Genomic DNA, 23,160 nt, shown 5'->3' on the forward strand with positions numbered 1-23,160 from the left:
TATACCCTGAACGAGAGACTGAAAATGACAAATGACTGGGAAATATGATGGAAACATGCGCATATGAACGGAGTCCGACTCTGAAAGGCGTCGTAAACAACGAAGCTGCCGTGAAGAGAACATGCACCTTGTATTGAGTTTAAAAGCCAATGCAGGCACCAGGATGACAACACGTGACGTTGTAGCTTACAAATCGAAATGATCAATAAACTTTCGTTTGATAACATAATGCAATATTTTGACAGATTTATTGGATAGAAATAAAAGCAGAGTAGATGTAAGCGCTCAAGGCCCTGTCACATCGTTCCTTGCAAGCTTTGCTGGTGAGTTGCGGGTGATTGCCGCAACTCACCCGCAACAAAGTTTTGAGCATGTTCAAAACTTTTCTGCGTGCAAATCAGACGGGCAACTGCGTGTGAGATGCTTGCCAGATACTGTCATTGAGGGTGACTTGCGGGCGATCTGCAGATAGCAAAAATAGTTACCCTCAAGTCACACGCAAGGTTTGCACAGATTATGCATCGTTATAATCGCAGTTTGCTTTTGTAACTTGCGTCACAAATAAGCCTATGTACTATAAATAAAAAAAAAGTCGATTAGCTAGATCGGTCTAGTAATATCATACACAAGCTTCTATTTCATATCTCATTCCTTATGAAATATTTTGTTCTCCTTAAAAAAAAGTTAATCCATCTCGTTAATACGAACAAAATGGATATGGAAGACACGACACTCAATTCTATTCCTTTCCCAAGCCTGGCCTAGATTTTAGTCTCCTTAGGTTCCATTTTAATGGTTCATTTTATGCCTGGCTGGAATTAGGCTCATGCAATAAATAGAAAAGAAGTGCAATATGAAAAATGGAAAGAAGAAAAAAGAAAAGAACAACGAAACACGGCGTTTATTGCCACTATACTACACTTTGAAATGTTGGCCTCATTGAAGAAAGGCTTTAAATTTCTTCACGATTGGTATTTACTGTATATAAGCGTTGCTGCATAACCTCCACATTGTGTTGACATTTTTCTCCCATCGATTTAATATGTTGATACAACCTGAAATAAATATAAAGTTTTGGGTTATCTTTTGAAATTATACTTCTTTCTTTGGTGAGAAATACATGTGCATCAGTATGGTTTCCTTTGGGAATCCTATATGTCCCCGTTCAATAAGCATTTTCCATAACGAACAATTCCCAAATCAACCATCTTGAATGTTATGTGATATTCCCCCTAAACCGGGTTCTCCGCGTCAACAATCTCAAAAAAATATTTCTTTCCATTTTTTCTTCTCTGACGATCCTGAGAAATTCTAATTTTGGGTCACCTTGTTTACTGATATTCCCAAGGAAATCACTCATCTAATTTTCGCGCCATCTCATTTCGCGCGGTTTTCCCTCATTGTCGCCTGTACATTGTAGCTAGATTTGTCACGTGACCAGAGAGACAGAGATAGATACTTACTGGAATTACCCCTGTCACCAATAATACTGTAATGCCCGCAAGTTATCTATCCAATCAGTAATACCTCAGTCACATGTGCTCTACGGCGGACGTACGGCGAGTTGAAAGCAGCCGTTTTAACATTTTTTGTACCAGCTACATATAGGTGGTTTGAATAAAAATGAATACAACGGGTGTTTTCGACTCGCCGTACGGCGCGCCGTAGAGCAAATGAGACTGAGGTATGAGCATCTAGATAACAATCACATTCCGTTGCCCTTTACCCCAATCCTGTCCCTGAAAAACAAAATTCTATTTGCCCAGCAAGATTTTTAGAATTAGGAATTGCATGAATAATGATCCGAAAGGGGGTTATGCTGTTAAAGGGATGGTCCGGGCTGAAAATATTTATATCTTAATACATAGAGTAGAATTCACTGAGCAAAATGCCGAAAATTTCATCAAAATCGGATAACAAATAATAAAGTTATTAAAGTTTAAAATTTAGCAATATTTTGTGAAAACAGTCGTCATGAATATTCATTAGGTGGGCTAATGATGTCACATCTCCACTTTCCGTCTTCTTATGTTATTACATAAAATCATAATTTTTTCATTATTTCATACTTGTGTGAATAATATGTCTCCCTTATAATGAAATAAGTTGCAGCAATAAATATCTAATGCACTAAATCAGTTGTCAATCCAATTTTTCTAGTTCTTGGAGGAAAAATTTGAATAAACTTAATTTTATATAATAAAATACAAAAGAACAAGTTGAGATGTGACATCATCAGCCCACCTAATGAATATTCATGACGACTGTTTTCACAAAATATTGCTAAACTTTAAAATTCGAAAACTTTTTTATTTGTTATCCGATTTTGATGAAATTTTCGGCATTTTGGTCAGTGAATTCTACTCTATTTATTAAGCTATACATACTTTCAGCCTGGACCATCCCTTTAAGCACTTACTAGCGAGTTATATTATGTTGTGAACTTTAAAATGTCAGCTGGAGATTTTGACGAAACCGTAATAGGCGTGTATGTGATATACAAGACATATATTGTTCCTTTTCTCATTATACACTAAGCATGTTAAGAGAACATGCGATGGTCTTTGTGAGATTCAGTTCGCAATGTTCTGTCCAAACATAAATAACGACAAATTGATGACACGTTATTTTTTTATTCCTTATTTTTCAGCCATCACCGATGCACAGGTATGGGCGATCGATCGAACCGTGTTCCAACTGATTATGATGAAAACTGGTATGCAGCGACACGAAGAGTATTTCAACTTCCTTAAGAGGTAGGTCGGATGACAAAGAATTGGTTTCCTATACCTGGGAACTCTTGATGATTTCACTTGATTAAAAAGGAGATGGACGGTCAACCTAATAAAAATAATAATAATAGGCATTTTATATCGCCATCAATCTAGAAATATTCTATTCCGAGGCGCGATGTTATTATCATTACCCCGGCTTTAGCTCGAGCTGCCTTTCAGCGCTCATGCATTCAAGGAATTAATCCTGCCGGGTACCCATTCACCTCACCTGGGTTGAGTGCAGCACAGTGCGGATTAATTTCTTGCTGAAGGAAATTGCGCCATGGCTGGGATTCGAACCCACGACCCTCTGTTTCAAAGTCAGAAGACTAATCCACTGGGCCACAACGCTCCATCTGAAACATCGGGTCTTCTCATCTGCTCCTGCTCTACAACTCCACTCGCCAACTCAAGCCAGCTTTCTTTCATCTCTCCAACTCAAGCCAGCCTTCTTCAATCTACTCATACCACTCTCATCTTTCCATCTTAAAATATCCTTCTACCGATCCTCTCATCATGTCTACTCCCCAAGCTTATCTACTCTTTCTGGCTTACAGTCCTTTTAACTCGCTTACTACACTCATTTCCGAAGACTACACTCATTTCCTAAAGATACTGTACTTTCTAACTTTAACTTTCTCGCCTCTCCCTTTCACTTCAACCTCTATCCACTTTCTCTTAGTCCTTTTCAGGACTCTAAACCAGGGGCCCGTCTTACAATCGCAACTATGTAAAGCCAGTAACGTCAAAATCTAAAATTAATGTTTGTTCAAAATATTTTCTAGAAATATGGTATATTCATTCATTCATTCATTCACTGGTTTCTTGACAATTAAGTATGCTTCTCTTTGTTTTCAAAGGACAATGAGCAAATTTCATGAAGAAAAAAATTATGACATTGATGGATTTCCATATATTTGAGATTGATCGGATCAATCGTAATTCTTTGTAAGACGGGGCCCTGATGTACCGTAGACCACTTCCACGATGGTATCGATGCCACCATGCAAACCTTCAAACATAATCGGACTATTAATTTCGAAAATTGTGTATGTAAATATCGATACTATCATATATCACATGGGCCTAAGGAAGACCATTTTGTGTGATTGTGCTCATTGGAGGACAGTTCCATCGCACTAGTCATTTTTGTTCGGCTTGATACAACTATTGTTTTGTTAATTTCAATTTACTTATTATAACTAAAGCAGTCGTCGAAATGTACATAGCTTTCTTTCAGAGGATGCAAAGTGCAATTATTGTTACCCAGGCTTTCATCAGCCCAGTGCAAATGCATTCGGGAAATTACAGTCCTGCCCGATAGTGTATGACTAGACATTGTAAGTATTGATATGGTTTAAATAGTTTGTCTTTCATCATGTTGCCTCTTGATATAATTATATTAATGTTGACTCTTATCCATTTTTTTCTTCCCTAGTGTGCCTTTGCTCAAAGATTTGTCTTCCGATAATCTCTTCAAGTTAGCGAACAGTTTGGAGATAGACTACTTCCATGAAAATGAATATATCATAGTGGAGGGTTCCAGGGGTGATACTTTCTACATCATTAGCAAAGGGGAGGTAAGTTGATGGTGACTGGGGTACCGATGTGGTGGTGGGAGAGCGAGGAGGGGGATGGGGGCATTGACGGTGGCAATGATGATGATGATTTTAGTGGTGGTGATGGTGGTGGTGATGATGATGATGTTGGTGGTAGTGATGATGGTGTTGGTGATGATAATGATGATGGTGACAACGATGATGATGGTGGTGTGGTGTGGTGGTGGTGATGAAGATGATGATGATGATGGTTGTAGTGGTGGTGATGATGATGATGATGATGGTGGTGGTGGTGGTGATGAAGATGATGATGATGACGATGATGGTTGTTGAGGTGGTGGTAGTGATGATGATGATTGTGGTGGTGTTGGTCATGATGATGGTGATTACGATGATGATGACTATGATGATGATGCTGATGATGGTGGTGGAGGTGGTGATGATAATGATCATGATTATAAACATTCAACATTCAAGAAGGCGGACAAATCTATATGCCTGATAAAGTGAATAATGTACTATAGTAGACCTATGTATAAAGTTGACGTACTGACGTACCGATGGGGATGAGGCTTGTGTGGGGAACGATAAGGACGACGAGGATGAGGATGACGACGATGATGATGAAGATGATGATGGTGGTGGTGATGACAAAGAAGACCATTCAACATTACACAGCCGATGAATTACATTTGTATATCATTAATTGATCATTTCTTGGTATACATAAATTCTGATTTGAAAGTACCAATGCCAATATTTTGGGAAATAACCGCCAACTGGTGGTTCCCTTTTATGACGGATCTCGGATATCTATTTGTTTGTAGGTCCGGATAACCCAATCCGTCCAAGGTCAAAAGGATCCGCAATTGGTTAGAACACTCAAGAAAGGCGATTTCTTCGGCGAGAAAGCTCTCCTTGGGTATGTACACAGCCTTAAATGTGGTGCTTAAGCCCCTTTCAAAATTGGTGGTGCGACTGCTTACAACCGTTGCGATTCTGTGCAACATATATTGTGACCAAATGATTGCAAACGATCGCACGAGCAATTATGAAAGCCCCTTAACTGGTGCATATAAAGACGATCACATCAATACTCTGGTGTTAAATTTACAGTATTAGTTCAACCCACACGGGTGTTATTACACCACCTTTGGTGTTTACCTTTACTCTCTTTGGTCTTATGTTCAAACTCTAGGGTGTAAGTTTAACACCTCAGTGTGTAGTCTTCTTGGGACACCAACTGTTGTTGGTTCTGACACTCTTGTTTTTTTTACAGTGTAACCCATGTCTTAATACCTTGACCCTATTTTATCTCTTTCAGTTGGTTAAATGGGGGTGTTGAAAGCTTTTATGAAAATATGGCAAATTGACATTGAATTATTGTTTTAAAAAAGTTAATGGCACTTTATATGCCCACAACGTCGGTTCTAGCTGAGAGTTATAGTCCATAAATTATTATATTATACCCGGTAGATGATTCATAAAGCTGTTCCTAAGATACGAATTACTTCAGGTACGACTGGTGACCCTTTCTTCCGCTACATGAGTCCTATGTAGCTGACTTATCATCTAAGAACATGTTCCAGTCGTGCGTAAAGTTACACTTAACTTTACGAACAGCTTTACGAAACACCCACATGGGCCCCGTCTTACAAAGAGTTGCGATTGATCCGATCGATCACAACTATGGACGGCCAGCAACATCAACATCTAAAATGTGTGTTTGTTCAAAATATTTTCTAGAAATGGTGTATATGCATAAATTCATCATTCCCTTGGAAACCCAGTGTGATTCTCTTTGTTTACTGAGTGCAAGTTTCCTGGATAAAAAATTATGGTATGGATGGATTTCCATAGTGTTGAAGTTGATTGGATCGATCGCAACTCTTTGTAAGACGGAGCCCTGATATCCTTATAAAATTGCAATGGGTAGCCTCGTGGACATGTGTATTGATAAACTGAAACTGACTTTTTGTGTGTATTTAGGGCTACAGCAATGTTTACACCAAGATTGTTCTATTTTCTAAGATAAGAATCTCTATTATCATTTATCTTCTTTCGAATATGTTTTCAGGTGAAGGTTATTTACAATTTCTGTACTTTCACATAATAATTATTTTTGTATTAAAAAAGAAATTTGTCACAACTTTACACAAATATTGTGTATATTTTTGTTATACTTGGTTAGTAACCAGCTACTGGCATTCTTTTAGATGTCTTATATTTGAATACTACTTTTAATTACTGCAGTAAGTAAATAAATAATTTTTATTTCTATTTTGTGTAGCGAGGACGTCAGAACGGCAAATGTCTTGGCGAATACGGGCGGCTGTGAGTGCTTAGCCGTTGACAGAAGGTGAGTCAATGAAATTCAAAATGTCTTCCAAATTATCACATTTCCTTCAATTATTTTGTAGATTGCTGGTAGTATATTAGTTAAAGGGAATTGAAATATGTCGTGAAAGTTGTATCCCCACTTAGGACTTAAAGATCGGACTATGCTGCATGGCGTGCAGAATATGTGCTCTCTTTATCAAAATAAAAATCACTTTCCGAAGCTATACACAATGAATGGCAAGGATTTAAGCGCAATGTACCTCGCTGAATTACGTGATTCTCCGATGTCATATATGTTGAAAAATATTTCTTTGGTTTGCGAAACGCAGAAACAAAAAATGAAGTAATGTACACCGTATGTATTATGCAACTATTGTATTTTGGAGTATACTTACAAGAAAAAAAGAATGAGTTAAAATGGAAGATTTTCATTATGAAAAGGAATCTTTTTTAGAATTGAAATCGTAATTCTTAATTGAAAATGGATACGGAGCATTGAGTAAAATTTGAAAATTCACGTCGGCTCTCATAAGGGGTTTAAATGAAGATTTAACGTCATCCACCAAAAACCTTTAAGATATAAATATCCAGGGTGAATAAGAAATTCAAAGTTACTAGATTTCCCAATGGAGGACAAGTCGGCAGGGAATTAATCCGATTTGGGCTGCGTTCATACAGAAAATTAATTCCTGCTTTGATGAATAATGATGGCATCAGAAATACATGGAAAGGTCCGCTTTCAACCAACTTTCTGAGGTACAAACCATGATTGTGCATGGTGTAAACATCACCTAAAAGCAAGGAGTGATTGTATGCCCTTTTGTGTTTTAGGAATAGGATTGTAGTCAATTTAAAGTCACCGTTTAGAGTATATCGACGACTGGCTATTTAGGCGATGCTAAAATCATGCCCAAACTTCAAGTGAAACTCAAAATGTCAGCAAATGAAGCGTGACAGCAAATGAAACGTGACATAATAAGAAAATAATCGTAATGACTACCACTAAGTCCCTCTTGCGGGAAGCCGACGGTATATAGCATGAAAGTAAAAAGAAATACTACTTGATAACTAAGGAGACAGAATTCGTAGTTAAAATATTCGAGCTGGAATCCGCCCACGTTCGAATCTACGTGCGATACACCAAACGATGCAGGATTGAAGTCTATCCGAGATATATCGAAATTTTTATCAAAACAGTGTGATGTTTTTGCTTTCTGCATCTCAGCCCATTAGACGCCATTTAGTCGACGGCTGCTTTGTACGTCAAGAGTTTTAAGATGACGACTGTTGCCTTTGTCTTAATGTCCGAATCCGTCTTTAAGCGCGAGCCTTTTTTAAATGTTGATTTGTGCATCAAATGAGGTAGGGAAATGGGCAGATGGACGCGGTAAACATTAGCGTAATTGTTTCGCCCCAAAGGCCCGGATTGATCCAGGCGATTTCATTCCCATCACGAGAATCCATTCTCACTAGTCTTTTAAATGAAATGATAGGAAAGAGCAGTATGCCTTGGATACTGCTATCGTTGATTTGAACACACAGCCAAAGTTATTTCCCTTTTCTAAAAAACAGTACAAAACAAAACAAAAAAACAACTTTCTGACTAAATGGTTTGGAGCAACATAATTTAGCAAAGTGTTAATTAATTCATTGACCCGTTTTTTATTTGAACATGTACTTGATCAGTCAATAATGATAAGCACGAGTGGGCTAATATTAAAGAGAGAAAATGCCACTTTTCTCAAGTTTCGGCTCAAGTTTATGCAGCATGCCCAGTACAGTCCTGTTGACACATGCAATACGAAATGAAAATCAATCAGATTTTCTGTGGAAAATTTGGTCGATTAGTTAAGAAACATGCATGCCAAATTACTCTGCTCAAACGTGTTTTATCAAAAAGTTATGGCAATTTGAAAAGAGGAGGATATTATTTTGTTTAGTCAGCTTACACCATATAGATGTCTTATGCACGCGCGCGCACACACACACCCACCCTCACGCATCGCAGACACTCTCCCACTCACACTGGCACACACACGGCTATGCATGATAGCTGATATGCGTCACCGCCGCACAGTGGGCCGGGGTGAAACAAAAGTGCGCCAAAAGTCATTTTGGGCAATTTCAGATTTTGAATTTTTGTCATGCCCAGCTGAAAGACAACACTTTGAAGAATGCTTCAGCAAAATATTTCATTCTGGAATTTGCATAAAGGTTGTTAATTTCCTACCTCAAATCGTAAAATGTGACATTTTGCGAAATGTCGCGTATATGACAACCTAGTTGAAAAACAGGCCATTTCACAGGAGGTTTTTCATGTAGGAATCTGAAAAGGCTCCCACATAATCCTGATATATTCATTTTTAGTGTGAAAGGGTTCAAAGTAGATAAAAGACACCTTTCAGGTGGCTAATAGGATGATAATTCCTCGAAATAGGCTAAAAATTCATGTTTTTTGCATTTACATTAGAAACGTTTAGATTTCCGTGGATTTCCGTCTAAATTCTATAAGCATCATTTTTCCCGATGTCTAAGCTTTAAATCGATACCGAATTTAGCTGCCCGTTTTTGTCCGTTTTCATGTTAGAGCCGATTTTACTTGACACAACACCCCAAAAACCTGTTCAAAAACGGTCATTTTTATACCGCACAGTCATCGTAGCGCACCGTATGGGTGTACATTGCCGTACGCTTTTGCACGGCTAGGACGATTCCCCTTCCATTCCATGAAAATGACATGAATTCCGGGCATAATGTAAACAAAATAAAGGTTGCTAACGCAAATAAGGGCTATATCCAGACCTCCCCCAGAGATAAAACTTACTTGTAGAATAATTTCAGCCAAAAACACTCCTCATAGTGATACATTCGTGGTGTTATATACTCTGTGTTTTTCACAAGTCAACACAGCTCGATAAACACGGTTGATATTTTCAGATTTTAAAGGTTTTTTTATATAAATCTAATTAATTATCCTTTTGATGCCATGAAATTATTTTCGGCATCTCATACACACTTTTTAGGAATGTGAGAAGCATAAACCAACATTCACTCTGGTCAATCTTAAAGTAGCACATAACACAAAGTTTATATACTACACATTGTTTAGCGTAATTTGTCTTTTCACAGCTAGGTTCTAAGTAGCCAATCAAAATTTGGTATCAAGGTGACGTCATATCGGCTTTAAATTATGTTCAGTCGATTCTACGCCCCAAATTACCCATAATCAACATGTTAAAGTAAAAATCTAATACGGAATATAATTTTGGCGCACTTTCAACTCATTCTGGCCCACTGTGCGCCGGCGCCATCCTATAGGGCATCGCCCTCCCAAACTAATTTTGAATTGATGCAATGTATTAGGTGCTCATGAGGGGGAAACCTTTCTTTTGGCTTTCCTTTTCATATTATTGACAAGAATTAAGGCCTATAATCAAAGATCAAAGGCCTAATGGATGCATTTTGTAATGTGCCACTTTGAAAACAATCGTGGACAGATGAGCCATTATTAGGTCGCCTTTCTGATACGGCTCAATTCCCGTGACAAAGATATGAAATTTAATTGCGTGTTTATTCCCCTCTTTCGACTAAAAATACATTACATTTGGGAGTTGCCGTGGTTTTTAAATACCATCATCTATCATTCAAGCGATAATTGTTAGGCGCAAATACGTCACAAAATGCTCTTGGCCATTTAAAGAGGATTGAGATTACGAAGCTACTCTGTATGTCGACTAACATTAGCATACCAGTTAAGAAGTGAATTGCTGCTGATTTTGTATTTAAGTCTTGTCGAATTTGTCACTAGTATTTTACCAGCCATAATCCATGGATTTATTCAGGGGCGTCGCTTCAAAATTTTCAACGTGTGGACTGACAGTAATTATTCTGTTTTCTCCCGCTGCTGAGGTAATACATTAAGTGGTTTCTTGCGAGCGAGCGGAACGAGCTAGATCATTGAACATATTCATTCCACCCCCCCCCAAAAAAAAAAAATAACAATGAACAACTAAATTACATGAGAAGTGATCTTTTTCAGTTGAAGTAAAGAACATGAGAACTGGGTATTTTCAGTTGTCACCTTTATCTCACTGCTGAAAAGGAATTTATTTTTGCACCTCGCTGTTTCAATTCTTGTCTTCCCAAACATCCTGATAATTGGAATGAGCGAAGAGAGCGAGGAAAAAATATACAAGATTTGTATCGACAATAATATCAAAATATAAATATATAAATATAAATAAATATGATACTGAAATCCTTACCTCTGATAAACTTCCTGAAAATTTGTTAAAATCACTAATTATATGCTCTAAGACCAACCCCCCCCCCCACAAAAACAGATTTATTGCAGTTTATAGGGGAAGTATATTTCAAAGCAATTTCAATATTGTAAATAAACGTAGATGACAAAGTTGAAATGTTAAAACATTCAAAGAGAATTACGTATAGATGGAAGGAAAAACAAGCCAGTTTAATGGAAACTTCACTGAATTTCCTTTTATAGCTAACATTAATACAATTATAATGGGTATGCGTGGAAGTGGGAAATGTAATAGGGGAGAGAACATTAATGATCTCAGCATTTTATTCTCCCTTTCTCACGATGAGAGACGCGTAGCTCCGTCTTTGCCGGGTAACAAATTAAGTTGTGTGAGAATGTTTGTGAAAAACATGTTTGAACATGGAGAGAATGTGGGCGTAATTTGATATACATCCCTCTGGGGTCCACACTCATCCAGGGTCTATCAAATCAATAAAATAGCAGTTTGTATTAGTCCCGTATTAGTATATAAATAACGCATATTTTCGAGGGCATTGGTAAGAATAACACACATGAGGTGCTTTAGGAACAGAAAAGTAATGGTGAGGATGTATTGTACGTTTTATAGGATGATGATATGGAACCATTTATGTGATAGACCATTCTCTTTTCAAAACCATGACCGGTCACTATACTTAACTTACTATGACCGCTCATCACCGGTCATTAGTTAATCTATCGTTGGGCCAAATAAAATAATCGGTGGCGTGTGTGCGCGGAACCAGTCACAACATGGGGATCTAGGCCTATACTTTGTCATATTATGGCTTACCTTTGTACTGTAAAGGGTAATAGATAAATTTGGCACTCCCTAGTTACCTGAGTTTAATTTACTACACCCCATTGTCATTTCGACACCTTATTGACTAAAGTTCACTCTGAATTGTCACCTACTCTTCCGAGTTGCCCAATGAATTCGTCCATCCCCCGCAGGAATTACAACCAAGTGCGACCATCCCGTTTCGGGTTGCACTGGAGGATCTCACAAGAGCCTTGCGGCTAGTAATGCCTGGCTGATAAGCCTTACAAATCGGAAAAAGGCTCCGTCCAGGGGAGTTTTTCATGAAACAACAAGCCCAAGTGATTTTCACTGACTTTTGTTATAAGCCAGTGAAATCCTTGCATCTGATTGGCTCAGAGCAAATCGGTCAGGGAAAGTCACTGACAAGATGCTCGTGAAACACTCACCCGGGCGGCTTTCTCAGAATAGATGGATATACCCTCAACGCGTCTAGGGTTTCTTACCAGAACCTTTGGGAAATGGAGATATGTTGGGAGATAGAGAAGAGAAGATAATAGAAAGGTGAAGCGAAAAATGGGGACACTTTTGTGATTGATTCGTGCGTGAAGGGTTCCGATTTCCACCGCATAAAGAGAAAGAAAATTTGCCCCAAAGATAAAGTAGGTTAGGGGAAGGAAATGCAGCCATTGCTTTTGCGACCTTTATGCATTCAAATTATCCTCCCAGAAACAAAGATAAACAAATAAAAAAGAAAGAGACGAAAACAACAGAAGGGGGGGGGGGGGGTGGCACATGTATATATACTTGTAGTTACATAATATGGAACATGTTGGTTTCTGATGACGCCGACGACGATTTTGATAATCATCGTGGTGGTGATGATAATGATGATGGTGATTATAATGAATAATGAATGATGATGATGATGGCAGTGACGGGGCAGTGATGAAGATGGTGATGATGATGGTGAGGATGATGATGATGATAATGAAAATCATGATCACGATTACCATGATGATGATGGTGATGATGATTATAATGAGGTGGTATTGATGCTGCTGCTGATAATAAATGCTATTCCGATCGAATATCCCTGCTTCGCATGGAAATGCTACCACGTTCCATCTTACTTGTTTTCAAGACATCATTCTCCGAATTACCGTCCTCATGCAAAGCTCCCGTTTTAAATCGTAATACCCCCATTGCCACCGTGCAAATCATCGCGCTGTGTAGTTTGTAGACACCCTAGTCACCCACGTGATTCTTGTTGATTCTCATAACACTTTCTCAATATTTTCCATCTCCATGGTAACAGGTCTTTCAACGAATTGATTGGGAACATCCAGGCCCTCCAGAACAAGAATTATGGAGACAAAGAAAGGGGAGCTACAAGGTAAGGCCGGGACAGTTCAAACATCTTTCCCAATAGCTATCTCCTCTATACACAGTCGATGCCATTATTTTGAGGCTAATAGGCAAATGATAATTTACCTATGTCCCAACCCTTTCCTTTGCAAACGGATGCATGTAAAGTTCATCTGGCCGGTGCCCCGCACTCTACCAAATGCATGATACCTTGCACATAAGCTCCCCACGAAAAAGAGACAATATATTATTTGCTATCGGTATAATATAATAAAAACTATATATATATATCATAACAGCAATTCCTTGTTTGCAGAGATAAGATAGGTATTTCCTTATATCCATTTTACTTCTTAATAGAATGTGGTTTCGGTTTGGGACTGTTGAAGCATTGGGTAAATTTCCGTAACATAATCACCCCTTTCTTCTCCTCTTTCGGATTTTTAATCAGAATGGTAATTAAATTATTTCATTCTCAGTAAGTAGCAACAACATTTTAGAACGGTCGATAGTTAAAGGGACAAAATAATGTAACACTTCATCGTGTTTGTTACTTATTCTAGATCGTATACACTGTATAATTATTTAATAAGGGGTGCAATATCAAGTCTCTAGATGAATCAGTATTTGTTTTCAAAAACTTGATAAATTATATTCCTTACGAATTCGATATGTCTTCTACTTGAAACATTGTTGCAGCGCTATCATGTCCCTAAGTTTGCCTGATTTTCAAAAGACTTAGCTATTACTAAGTTTTATTTCTTTAAAAAGGGTGAATTCAATACCTGCTCCTCGGATACGAATCTAGGGAATGTAGACTTCTTGGTTACAAGAAAACAACCCGAGCAACTGAAGCCGTAGTCTGGTTATAAGACATAACGAGTGTTTGATATACCGACCAAAGAATGTCCATCTTATCACCCCCTACCCCCCCCCATATTGACCAACAACTTTTGCAATGCCCATAATAATACAGGGACTATACACGGTTCTAGCATGTATTGGGTTAACACAATTGAGAGTGCTACTTACACCGGAAAATGGAGTTGATATTAAAAACAGTTCTTATTCAGGAAGAAGAATGTCCTGTTTTTTTTAGCGGTAATTCTTTTGATTTTTAATCCAGATTGTTTGAAGGAGAGGACTCTACTGACTTTGACCCAATAAAGGGGCTATTAAAATGGATATCGAAAGTCACAAAACGGTATACACTACGAACAATTTCCCTCTGAAATTTCCTTCTCTAATTGTTCCGTAACCTCTTCTTGCTATTATTATCACTGACTGTATTTGGTTTTTTTACGTATTGACTAAATCCTAGTTTAATGCCGTTTGGGAAATTTGGTCGTGTCTTTTCATATTGCACCCCTAATTTTTGGGTGGATTCTTTAAAATTTTAGGGCTTGACCTTTTTTTGTGCTGAAATAGTATCGTTGAGTAGGGTACATTGCACACGTGAAAATAGATTTCTTTAGGAGACACGTTTTTCCTTCCCCATTTGTCGTTTTGTTTTTGCGGTAGTTAGGCCTGTGTGAGGGAATGTTTACACTTTGGCAATTAATGTTTTCTTCCCTCTGGTCCTAGATGATGTATTCATTCTACCCATTATTAATCTAGCTTTGTTTGTCGACATGGATCGTAATTGAATAATAGTGTCAATAATAAAATAGTAGATTTTAGTGAATATCTAAAGCGGATCTTTAGGAAACGAATTGAATGCACCAAATGGGACGACAAGTTGGCTCTATCAACCAATTCATCTTGTCTTGATTAATTACGAAGATTATTGCTCAAACCAAATGTACTGCAGCAGGAAAAGGGACAAATTACGTGGTATACAAAATACATTCACTTCTTTAATGATTTTGTAAGTCCATTGTGCATACACTACCTACATCATTGAGAAAAGGCAGAAATATCTCACTGTTTCCCAAATTATTTGAAGTATTCCATCATTTAGATATCAAATTATATTTCTTGTTTTGGAAAACCTGCCTGGACTGACAAATTCACAAAATACATTCTTCTTTAACCTTACAACGTTACACTCATAATTCCATGTATGTGTAAATGGAGTCATATGAACGGATATTATTGTGCATTTAAGTTACCCCCCCCCAAAAAAAAAAAAAAAAAAAAAGTTTACACAATATCCTGAGTACGAATTTATAATGTCAAACGAAAATGTTTACATGAATAGAACGAGTGTCGACGACCTGAGTGTCCCGGTCAGCAAATTACACAAGTGAGTTCGGATGTTCTAATAATTCATTCAATCATCCACAGTTACACCTTTACATTAGAGAGAACTCGGTATACCCTTTCATCGCATCGCATTACATTCTTAGACATACACCTCGTTCACACCACAGAGAGATCGGACTAAAAACGGCGGATAGAATGGCAAAAATGGTGGTGTGAAACGATCCGACGACCGGTACGGTTATCATGAACACGATTCGCCAAAAAAAATCAACATAAATTCTTTACGATGTTAAAGTTAGTTCGATGTATAGCAAATCATTCTGAAAAGGCGTCATAATTTTTTCGTTAGCAGGAATTAAACTTTAATTGGGCAGGAAATTTACAAAAAGATTCACAAATTTTTGACAATGCTTCTAAGATTCGGATTCATCCAATATTTTGAGCCCAAAGAATACGAACAATTCGAATAAATTTTACAATAAAAAAAAGGATTCATATCTCTCGTGCATCGTTGAAATCGTGGGTCTATGAAAACCAGTCTTTGGTGAGGGGATCAGTCCCACCAAACGACCTGCAACACGATTCGAAAAGAGTTGTTCCGTAACTTTTGTCATTCAATCTTTCTGGCTTCGATTTCTTTCGTGTGACCATGGTCAAAAGCCGCGCCTAATTAATTTACCAATGATCTTGCTGAGTTGGCATTTGGTTATTGAGTATAACTGGGTACATATATATATTTTCAGATGTAGAAATTCATTTGTTGAGTTACTTTTACACAACCCTTCACTAGCTTAGCTTATCATGACCATGTTATTTATTTTGTAATCGGTAAAATTCTCCAAACATCTGTTTTCATTTAGAAGTATCATTAGATCCAAATAGTCAAACCAGTATGAGATAATAGTCCATACCTCACTGACTCCCATACATCTTAAATAGACCATTCACATCTAGGGGCAGGATACTATCAACCACACCCATTTACGCTTACTGCGGGGTATTTTTCATTTATATTTTGTATTTTATTTATTCATTTTGTCACTTTTCATCTATTTAATTGATTAATCTATCTATCATTATTATTATATTTATTTATTATTATCATTTATTATCATTATTTTTTTTGGGGGGATACCAATTGTTAGCCTCAGTTATCGGATAAAGCATTCAATCACATTTTTTTTCCAACTTAGCACCTGTTCAGCTCCGTTTTTCTTAAGTACGTCCAAATAAATGGTCTGTGAAAATGATCAAGAACTTGAATAAATTACCCTTGGCAAATTTACAAAATAGATATTGATATTTCCCATTATCTTTTAAAATTCTGATGAATAACATCGCTCGAAAACAACTCTTCATCTTCAAACATAATCATCTAGTTTCTAGCTTTTTTATAGTTTGCTGTCTGATTTCGAATTTTCTTCTTTTCTAAAATTTATATATTGGACATTATTCGGTTTTCATACTATTCCTATAAGGATCTTTCCGAAATTGGTAACTTTTCTTGTTTAGGAGACTAATAATTTCAATTTATTTATTCACTTTTGAAAGAACTATAAGAAAATCCTACCCAACTTTTTTTCTGAGAAATAAACTGTCCACAATTTTCTTAGTTTTAAGTCCAACTTATTGTGACCATTTGCTTAAGTTGGTGTATTTTTTTTCTTGTTAGTTCAAAATTAGCTATATGACGTTTTGCTAATATTTGCGTTGACGGTTTTGTTTTTATCATCCCAAGATCATAGCATAGCAACAAATCAATACAATAAAAAATCAAAACAAAGATACAAGCCAATTTTTGTGAAAACATGATTTTTCTTTTTCTAAGTGGGTAATGAGTGCATTTTTTTTTATAAAACCAAAATAAACAAACTAATTAAAGGGTAATTTTAGGTAACAATTTTGCCAACTTTGGTCATCTAAATTCACAGCTGGTTTAATCGACATCAGGAAGAGATGAGATTAATGTAAGTGGTCACTGAAATCCTAACAGTATCTTTTAGTCGTTGCATAAAGTACTGAAGTGATGGCGTCACAATTTCCTTTTGTATTTATGCGTTCCGGATACCCTGTCTCGATGGAGCATGATGGAAAAAAAACCCGAGCCAAAATGATATTCCATGCACACAAAAAAGCAGAAAACAAACAAATCCCAAAATGTGACGTCACAGTTTAGAACTTTATTGCTTCGACTGAAATGCGGTGATGGTGGCACTGAAGCACCAAACGTCAAAAAAAATTCATAGCAAGTCTCGCCAACCCTTGTTCACGCTTAACCATTTTAACACATGTATCACTTCTCACTTTTATTGCCTAGTCTTTGACCATAACCCCGTAACAGTTGTTCTTTCTGAACTATTAATGTGTCTCCTTATCGTTCATTCTTATAATTCTATTTCGATTAATCATGTCCTCATTATTGTCCTCAGTTATCAACCGTCTTTTTTGTTCTTTGACTGTTTTACTAACGATGTGAATTAATTTTCAGACCTTTTCATTGCTTGTCAATCAAAGGTATTCATTTTTGACAATTTGCAGTGCATCTAATTAAAATCAAACCTATGTCTTTTTAAAGACACTATCTTGCAATTAAATCCAAACACCGAAGCATAATATATTGCTTTGCATTTAAGGTAGAGGCTTTCGAATACTTCCAGTGATGATTGACTCTTGAATGTTTTCAGATAATACATACGATATTTAGATATGAAAATTCAAAAGACATTTAGGTCATTGAAATAAAAAACAATGTTAGTCTTATAAGCTATAGAGCTAAATTAACCCGTTTCACATTTTGGAGACTTCGTTTGCAACATTCACTTAACAAATATTTCACATTGCTTCTTTGCATCATTCTTTTAAATTTGCAAATAGATAATTTTCAAAATTGTCAAGGCCTTTACATTAATACTTTATTTTGAGAATAAAATTAATATATCATTTATATGCATGCAATATAAAACAATTAGAGCACATAATTTCATTTTGTATTGTTACCGGATTGTGCGATTGTTTAATAATGATTGTGTACAAAGAAATAATACAGACATGATATTTTTTTACTTGAAGTTTGTTATTTCAATAATTCATCATTAACTTAAAAAAAAACGGTCACGTCACCCCTTAAGTTTATGCAGATGTGATGCTCTCCCATTAGGGGTGTAGGGGCACATCGATGGCATTATGATTTCTCAAGAAAGAAAAGAGAAACAAAGATAACCAAAGAACGAAAGTGGGGATAAGTATATCATGGGGTAGGGTCGGGCTGAAACATTTCGAAATAATTACATTCAGGGTCCTACTTTTTCGTAAGATTATTCTGTTTACTTTCTACAAATAAATGAATAAAGAAATCAAATCATAGCAGCTCTTCCTTAAATCCGCTACAGCCTTAATGGTATGTATTTCTTATCGTTGAAATTTTATTATCAGCATCTTATCTTTGTCTTTGGAATGTTTAGAAATTTCAAATAGGTAATCTAATCTGAAAATGCTAATTGCAAATTCTGGTCAGAAAATTGCCTTTAGGGTTGTAAAGCAAAAGTCCTTTCGACAAAATTTCAATAGCCATTAGGAAACAAAATTAGCATAATAGTCTTTTCTGATTATCGTTTTTGGGTCATTCATATTGCTTTCTACATTGCATTAAGTTAAAGGTAAGTGAATCCGAGATTTTTTATTCATAAAACCTCATGTCGTACCATAAAAACATTGAATCCCCAAAATAATACGTTGACTGCATACAAAATATTTCACCACATTTTTGGTCAACCATGAATATTACTACTTCGATTAAGATTATTCAGATGAAAAATGAAGAATCGATTTGCATTAATTGCGTGGGATTCTGTAAATAAACAGTTAAGAATCACCACAAATGCAAAGCCACTTGATAACGTTATTAATTAACCAGCGCTGTGAAGTTGTCTGAATGTAAATAACGATCATCACAGAGCTCGTTTTATTTGAGATTCAAAACCTGAGTGATATAGCAAAAGCAAACATTAATACCCTTTCAAGAAAAAAAGTTATAAATATATATACATATATTTAAGACAGTAGTTTAGGCTAGAAAAGTGTAATATCGTTGATGGATCAGTTCTCCTCAGAAAGTATATTGTCTTTTATTACAAAAGTCAATGTCATAACAAAAACAGTATCGTAAAAAATAAAATGTCGTAAGAAAAGATAACGATAGAATATTGCAATATTGGTTAATCGTTTTTTCTTCCTCTTCCAATTAGATCAAGCTCGGAGATGGACAATACTGAGATCGCACGAGTGAAACCGATACAGGATGAACTAGCATCGATACACCTGAACGATCTCGATATCGTCGCTACGCTCGGTGTTGGCGGGTTCGGACGGGTTGAGCTGGTAAGAACGGAAATAGAAACCACACAAACACCCATCCAGGCAAAAAAAAAAAAAATCCCCCTAAACATTGACGGAAATATAAAAATTGACCGCAATTATATTACCAAGTAGCAGACAAGTTTGTTTCCTCTCAAAACATTTTAGTCAGGCTCAGATACATATAAAGAGATAAAAAATCTATAAGATCGTAGGGTAGTTTATTTCTATATTTGTAATACTAAGAATAGCTATTTACAATAATAATGAGAGGATACACATAATATTGGTCAGTTTGCTCCCCTTTAAAAGAGGAAAAAGTTATTTAATTTTTTTTATTTTTTTATTTATACAGGTTCAATTAGCTGGTGACAAGAGAACATATGCCCTCAAATGTTTGAAGAAACATCATATCGTCGAGACTCGTCAACAGGAACATATCTTCTCAGAGAAGAAAATCATGCTGGAATCCAGCTCCCCCTTTATCGTCAAGTAAGTTTAATAATAAGGTTGTATTACTGAATATAGCTCTGTCTCAGGAGGTACGAGGAGCTCTCCAATAATACATTGTAATTACCCATAATTACCCTTGCTTTAGCAGAGCAGCTGCTTCGCGCACTGCATTTCAGTTTAATCCAATTCAATCCTAGTTTTAGTTTTGAGTATATAAAAACATTTAGTCCCTTATTCAATAATGAGCATCTTTTGAATTTCAAAGCTAGACATTCCTCTGAAGAAAACAAAAACAAGGTATGCTTAATGAAATAATTGGTATGAATACCTAAAAGTATGAAGCATACAGCTACGTGAAAAAAAAGTTTTAACTTCATTTAGCTTAAAGAAATAGAATAACACATTTAACTTTATATCTTCGTTTCAGTTTCATAAAACACATCATTTTAATTACATCTACCGTAGACTTATTCATTTAGTACTTCTGAAACAGTTCAAATACTCTCGGCTATCACCTCGTGCGTGTTAGAACGGTTCGTTGAGTACCTCGTGTGGATAATTCTTACTAGTGCCCTCCCAATGTGTAAAGTTGTATTATAACCCGCGATAAATATCGTCATTCTGAGATATTATTAATCATCCCCGTCTATAAGCTCGTGCGTGTTAAACTATTCCCAGAGTAACTCGTGTGGATAATTCTTACCAATGCCTTTACTGATCTGTATTATTGTATTTTAAACCATCGCCAATTTCTGCTTTTAGATTGTTCAAGACGTTCCGTGATAAGAAGTATATATACATGCTAATGGAAGTCTGTCTTGGCGGAGAACTGTGGACCATTCTAAGGGACAAGTAAGATCCCCTTCTATTTTCACTTTAAGTTTAATATCTCCGCCGTAATACTACATATCTCACCAATGAACCAACTCCAAGCTTACTGACAAAATGCCATTTTAAACGTAATAGCTTTGATCTATCTGGAATGAATGAATGAATGCAAAAAAGCATGAATGAATGAATGAATGAATGAAAGCATGAATGAATGAATGAATAAATGAATGAAAGCATGAATGAATGCATGAATGAATGAGTGAATGAATGAGTAAATGAATGCATGAATGAATGAATGCATAAATGAATGAATGCATGAATGAATGAATGTATGAATGAATGAATGAATGCATGAACGAATGAATGCATGAATGAATGAATGCATGAATGAATGAATGAATGAATGAGTGAATGAATGAATGAGTGAATGAATGAGTAAATGAATGCATGAATGAATGAATGAATGAATGCATAAATGAATGAATGCATGAATTAATTAATGTATGAATGAATGAATGAATGCATGAACGAATGAATGCATGAATGAATGAATGCATGAATGAATGAATGAATGAATCGGTTTCATTGGTGTGACTGTAACGAAAAGTTATCCTTAATTAGTTCAGCCTCATGTTAAGTTCAAAAGTTGTTTAATGTCTCTCCTCTTAGTGGTCACATTTTTTATTGTAATTTAAGGATCATTTTTATACTGACAGAAAATATGAACAAACAGTTTCAATATGAAATATTGCGAGATGTCATATTAAAACCTGCTTGTTTTTTATTCGAGTTTGATTAGGTTTTCAGTGAGTATGTATGCAGTTTTTCCATTCAAATGATCAAATCAGGGATGAGAGTTTATTAAAAAATTAGAAGTTGTTAAACAGAAATGAATTTCACTGTTGTCGATTATTATCCTTATATTTTTAGGGGTCATTTTGATGATCGGACTGCAAGGTTCTGTACTGCTTGCGTGGTTGAAGCATTCCACTACTTGCACAGTCGGGGTGTTGTTTACCGAGATCTTAAGCCTGAGAATCTGCTACTTGACAACAAGGGCTACGTCAAATTGGTATGTATGGGACTACATGCAGTGTGTTAACGCTGAGTGTGGGTGAGAGCTTGGATGAAAGTGTGGAAGGGAGTGAGGATGGGAGTGTGGATTAGAGTGTGGATGTGAGTGTTGGGGGTGGGGATGGAAGTGAGGATGGGAGTGTGGATGAGAGTGTGGTTGGGGGGTAGATGAGTGTGGATGGGAGTGTGGACGTGTGTGTGGATGGGAGTGGGAATGAGAGTGTGGGTGGTAGTGTGGGATAGAGTGTGGATGGGAGTGTGGATGAAAGTATGGATGGGAGTAAGGATGGGGGTGTGGATGAGAGTGTGGGGGTGTGGATGGGAGTGTGGATGAGAGTGTGCATGAGAGTGTGGATGGGAGTGTGGGTTAGAGTGTGGATGGCAGTGTGGATGAGAGTGTAGATGAAAGTGTGGGTGGGGTGTAGATGAGTGTGGATGGGAGTCTGGATGAGAGTTTGGATGGGAGTGTGAATGAGACTGAAGAAGGAGGATAAGAGTGTGGATGTGCATGTGGATGGGAGTGGGGGTTAGAGTGAGGATGGGAGTGTGTGTGGATGAAAGTGGGTAAGGTTTTGGATGGGAGTGTGGATAAGAGTGTGGATGAGAATCGGTGAGAGTGGATGGGAGAGTGAATGATAGTGTGGATGGAGTGTGGATGAGTGTGCGGATGGGAATGTGGATAAGAGTGTGGATGTGCATGTGGATGGGAGTGTGGGTAGAGTATGGATGGGAGTGTGAGAGGCACTGTTGATGAGTGTGAATGGGGTGTGGATGATAGTTTGGATGATCGTATGGGTATATAGGAGTGTGGATTGGAGTGTAAATGAGAGTGTGGAGAAAGTTTGTGTAAGAGTGTGAATTAGAGTGGAATGAAGTGTGAATGGGAGTGTGGATCGGAGTGTGGATGAAGGTGTGGATGAGAGTGTGGGTGAGAGTGTGGATGAAGGTGTGGATGAAGGTGTGGATGAGAGTGTGGATGAGAGTGTGGGTGAGAGTTTGGATGGGAGTGTGGATGGAAGTGTGGATGAGAGAGTTGGTGGGGTGTAGATGAATGTGGATGGATGTGTGGATGAGAGTGTGGATGGGAGTGTGGATGTGAGTTTTGATGAGTGTGGATGAGAGTGTGGGTGGGAGTTTTAA

General features: G+C 37.0%; 1 protein-coding gene across 10 annotated transcripts in view; it reads left to right on the forward strand.

Moving 5' to 3' along the window:
* The window catches only part of LOC129281775 (cGMP-dependent protein kinase 1-like), a 55,624-nt gene that overhangs the window by 26,091 nt on the left and 6,373 nt on the right, over positions 1 to 23,160 (forward strand). For 2 of the 10 annotated variants that reach the window (XM_064113054.1, XM_064113060.1), the window contains exons 4-14: positions 2,651 to 2,756; positions 4,213 to 4,354; positions 5,161 to 5,255; positions 6,624 to 6,692; positions 13,055 to 13,132; positions 14,231 to 14,308; positions 17,241 to 17,276; positions 19,554 to 19,686; positions 20,018 to 20,154; positions 20,878 to 20,967; positions 21,877 to 22,018. In XM_064113054.1, the coding sequence (XP_063969124.1) occupies positions 2,651 to 2,756; positions 4,213 to 4,354; positions 5,161 to 5,255; positions 6,624 to 6,692; positions 13,055 to 13,132; positions 14,231 to 14,308; positions 17,241 to 17,276; positions 19,554 to 19,686; positions 20,018 to 20,154; positions 20,878 to 20,967; positions 21,877 to 22,018 (1,106 nt within the window). Of the gene's footprint in view, positions 1 to 2,650; positions 2,757 to 4,212; positions 4,355 to 5,160; positions 5,256 to 6,623; positions 6,693 to 13,054; positions 13,133 to 14,230; positions 14,309 to 15,304; positions 15,350 to 17,240; positions 17,277 to 19,553; positions 19,687 to 20,017; positions 20,155 to 20,877; positions 20,968 to 21,876; positions 22,019 to 23,160 lie in introns of all 10 variants that reach the window. The other 8 variants (XM_064113056.1, XM_064113061.1, XM_064113058.1 and 5 more) reach the window with 5 other exon arrangements.

The sequence above is a fragment of the Lytechinus pictus genome, chromosome 18, assembly GCF_037042905.1.
Source record: "Lytechinus pictus isolate F3 Inbred chromosome 18, Lp3.0, whole genome shotgun sequence".
Taxonomy (NCBI): domain Eukaryota; kingdom Metazoa; phylum Echinodermata; class Echinoidea; order Temnopleuroida; family Toxopneustidae; genus Lytechinus; species Lytechinus pictus.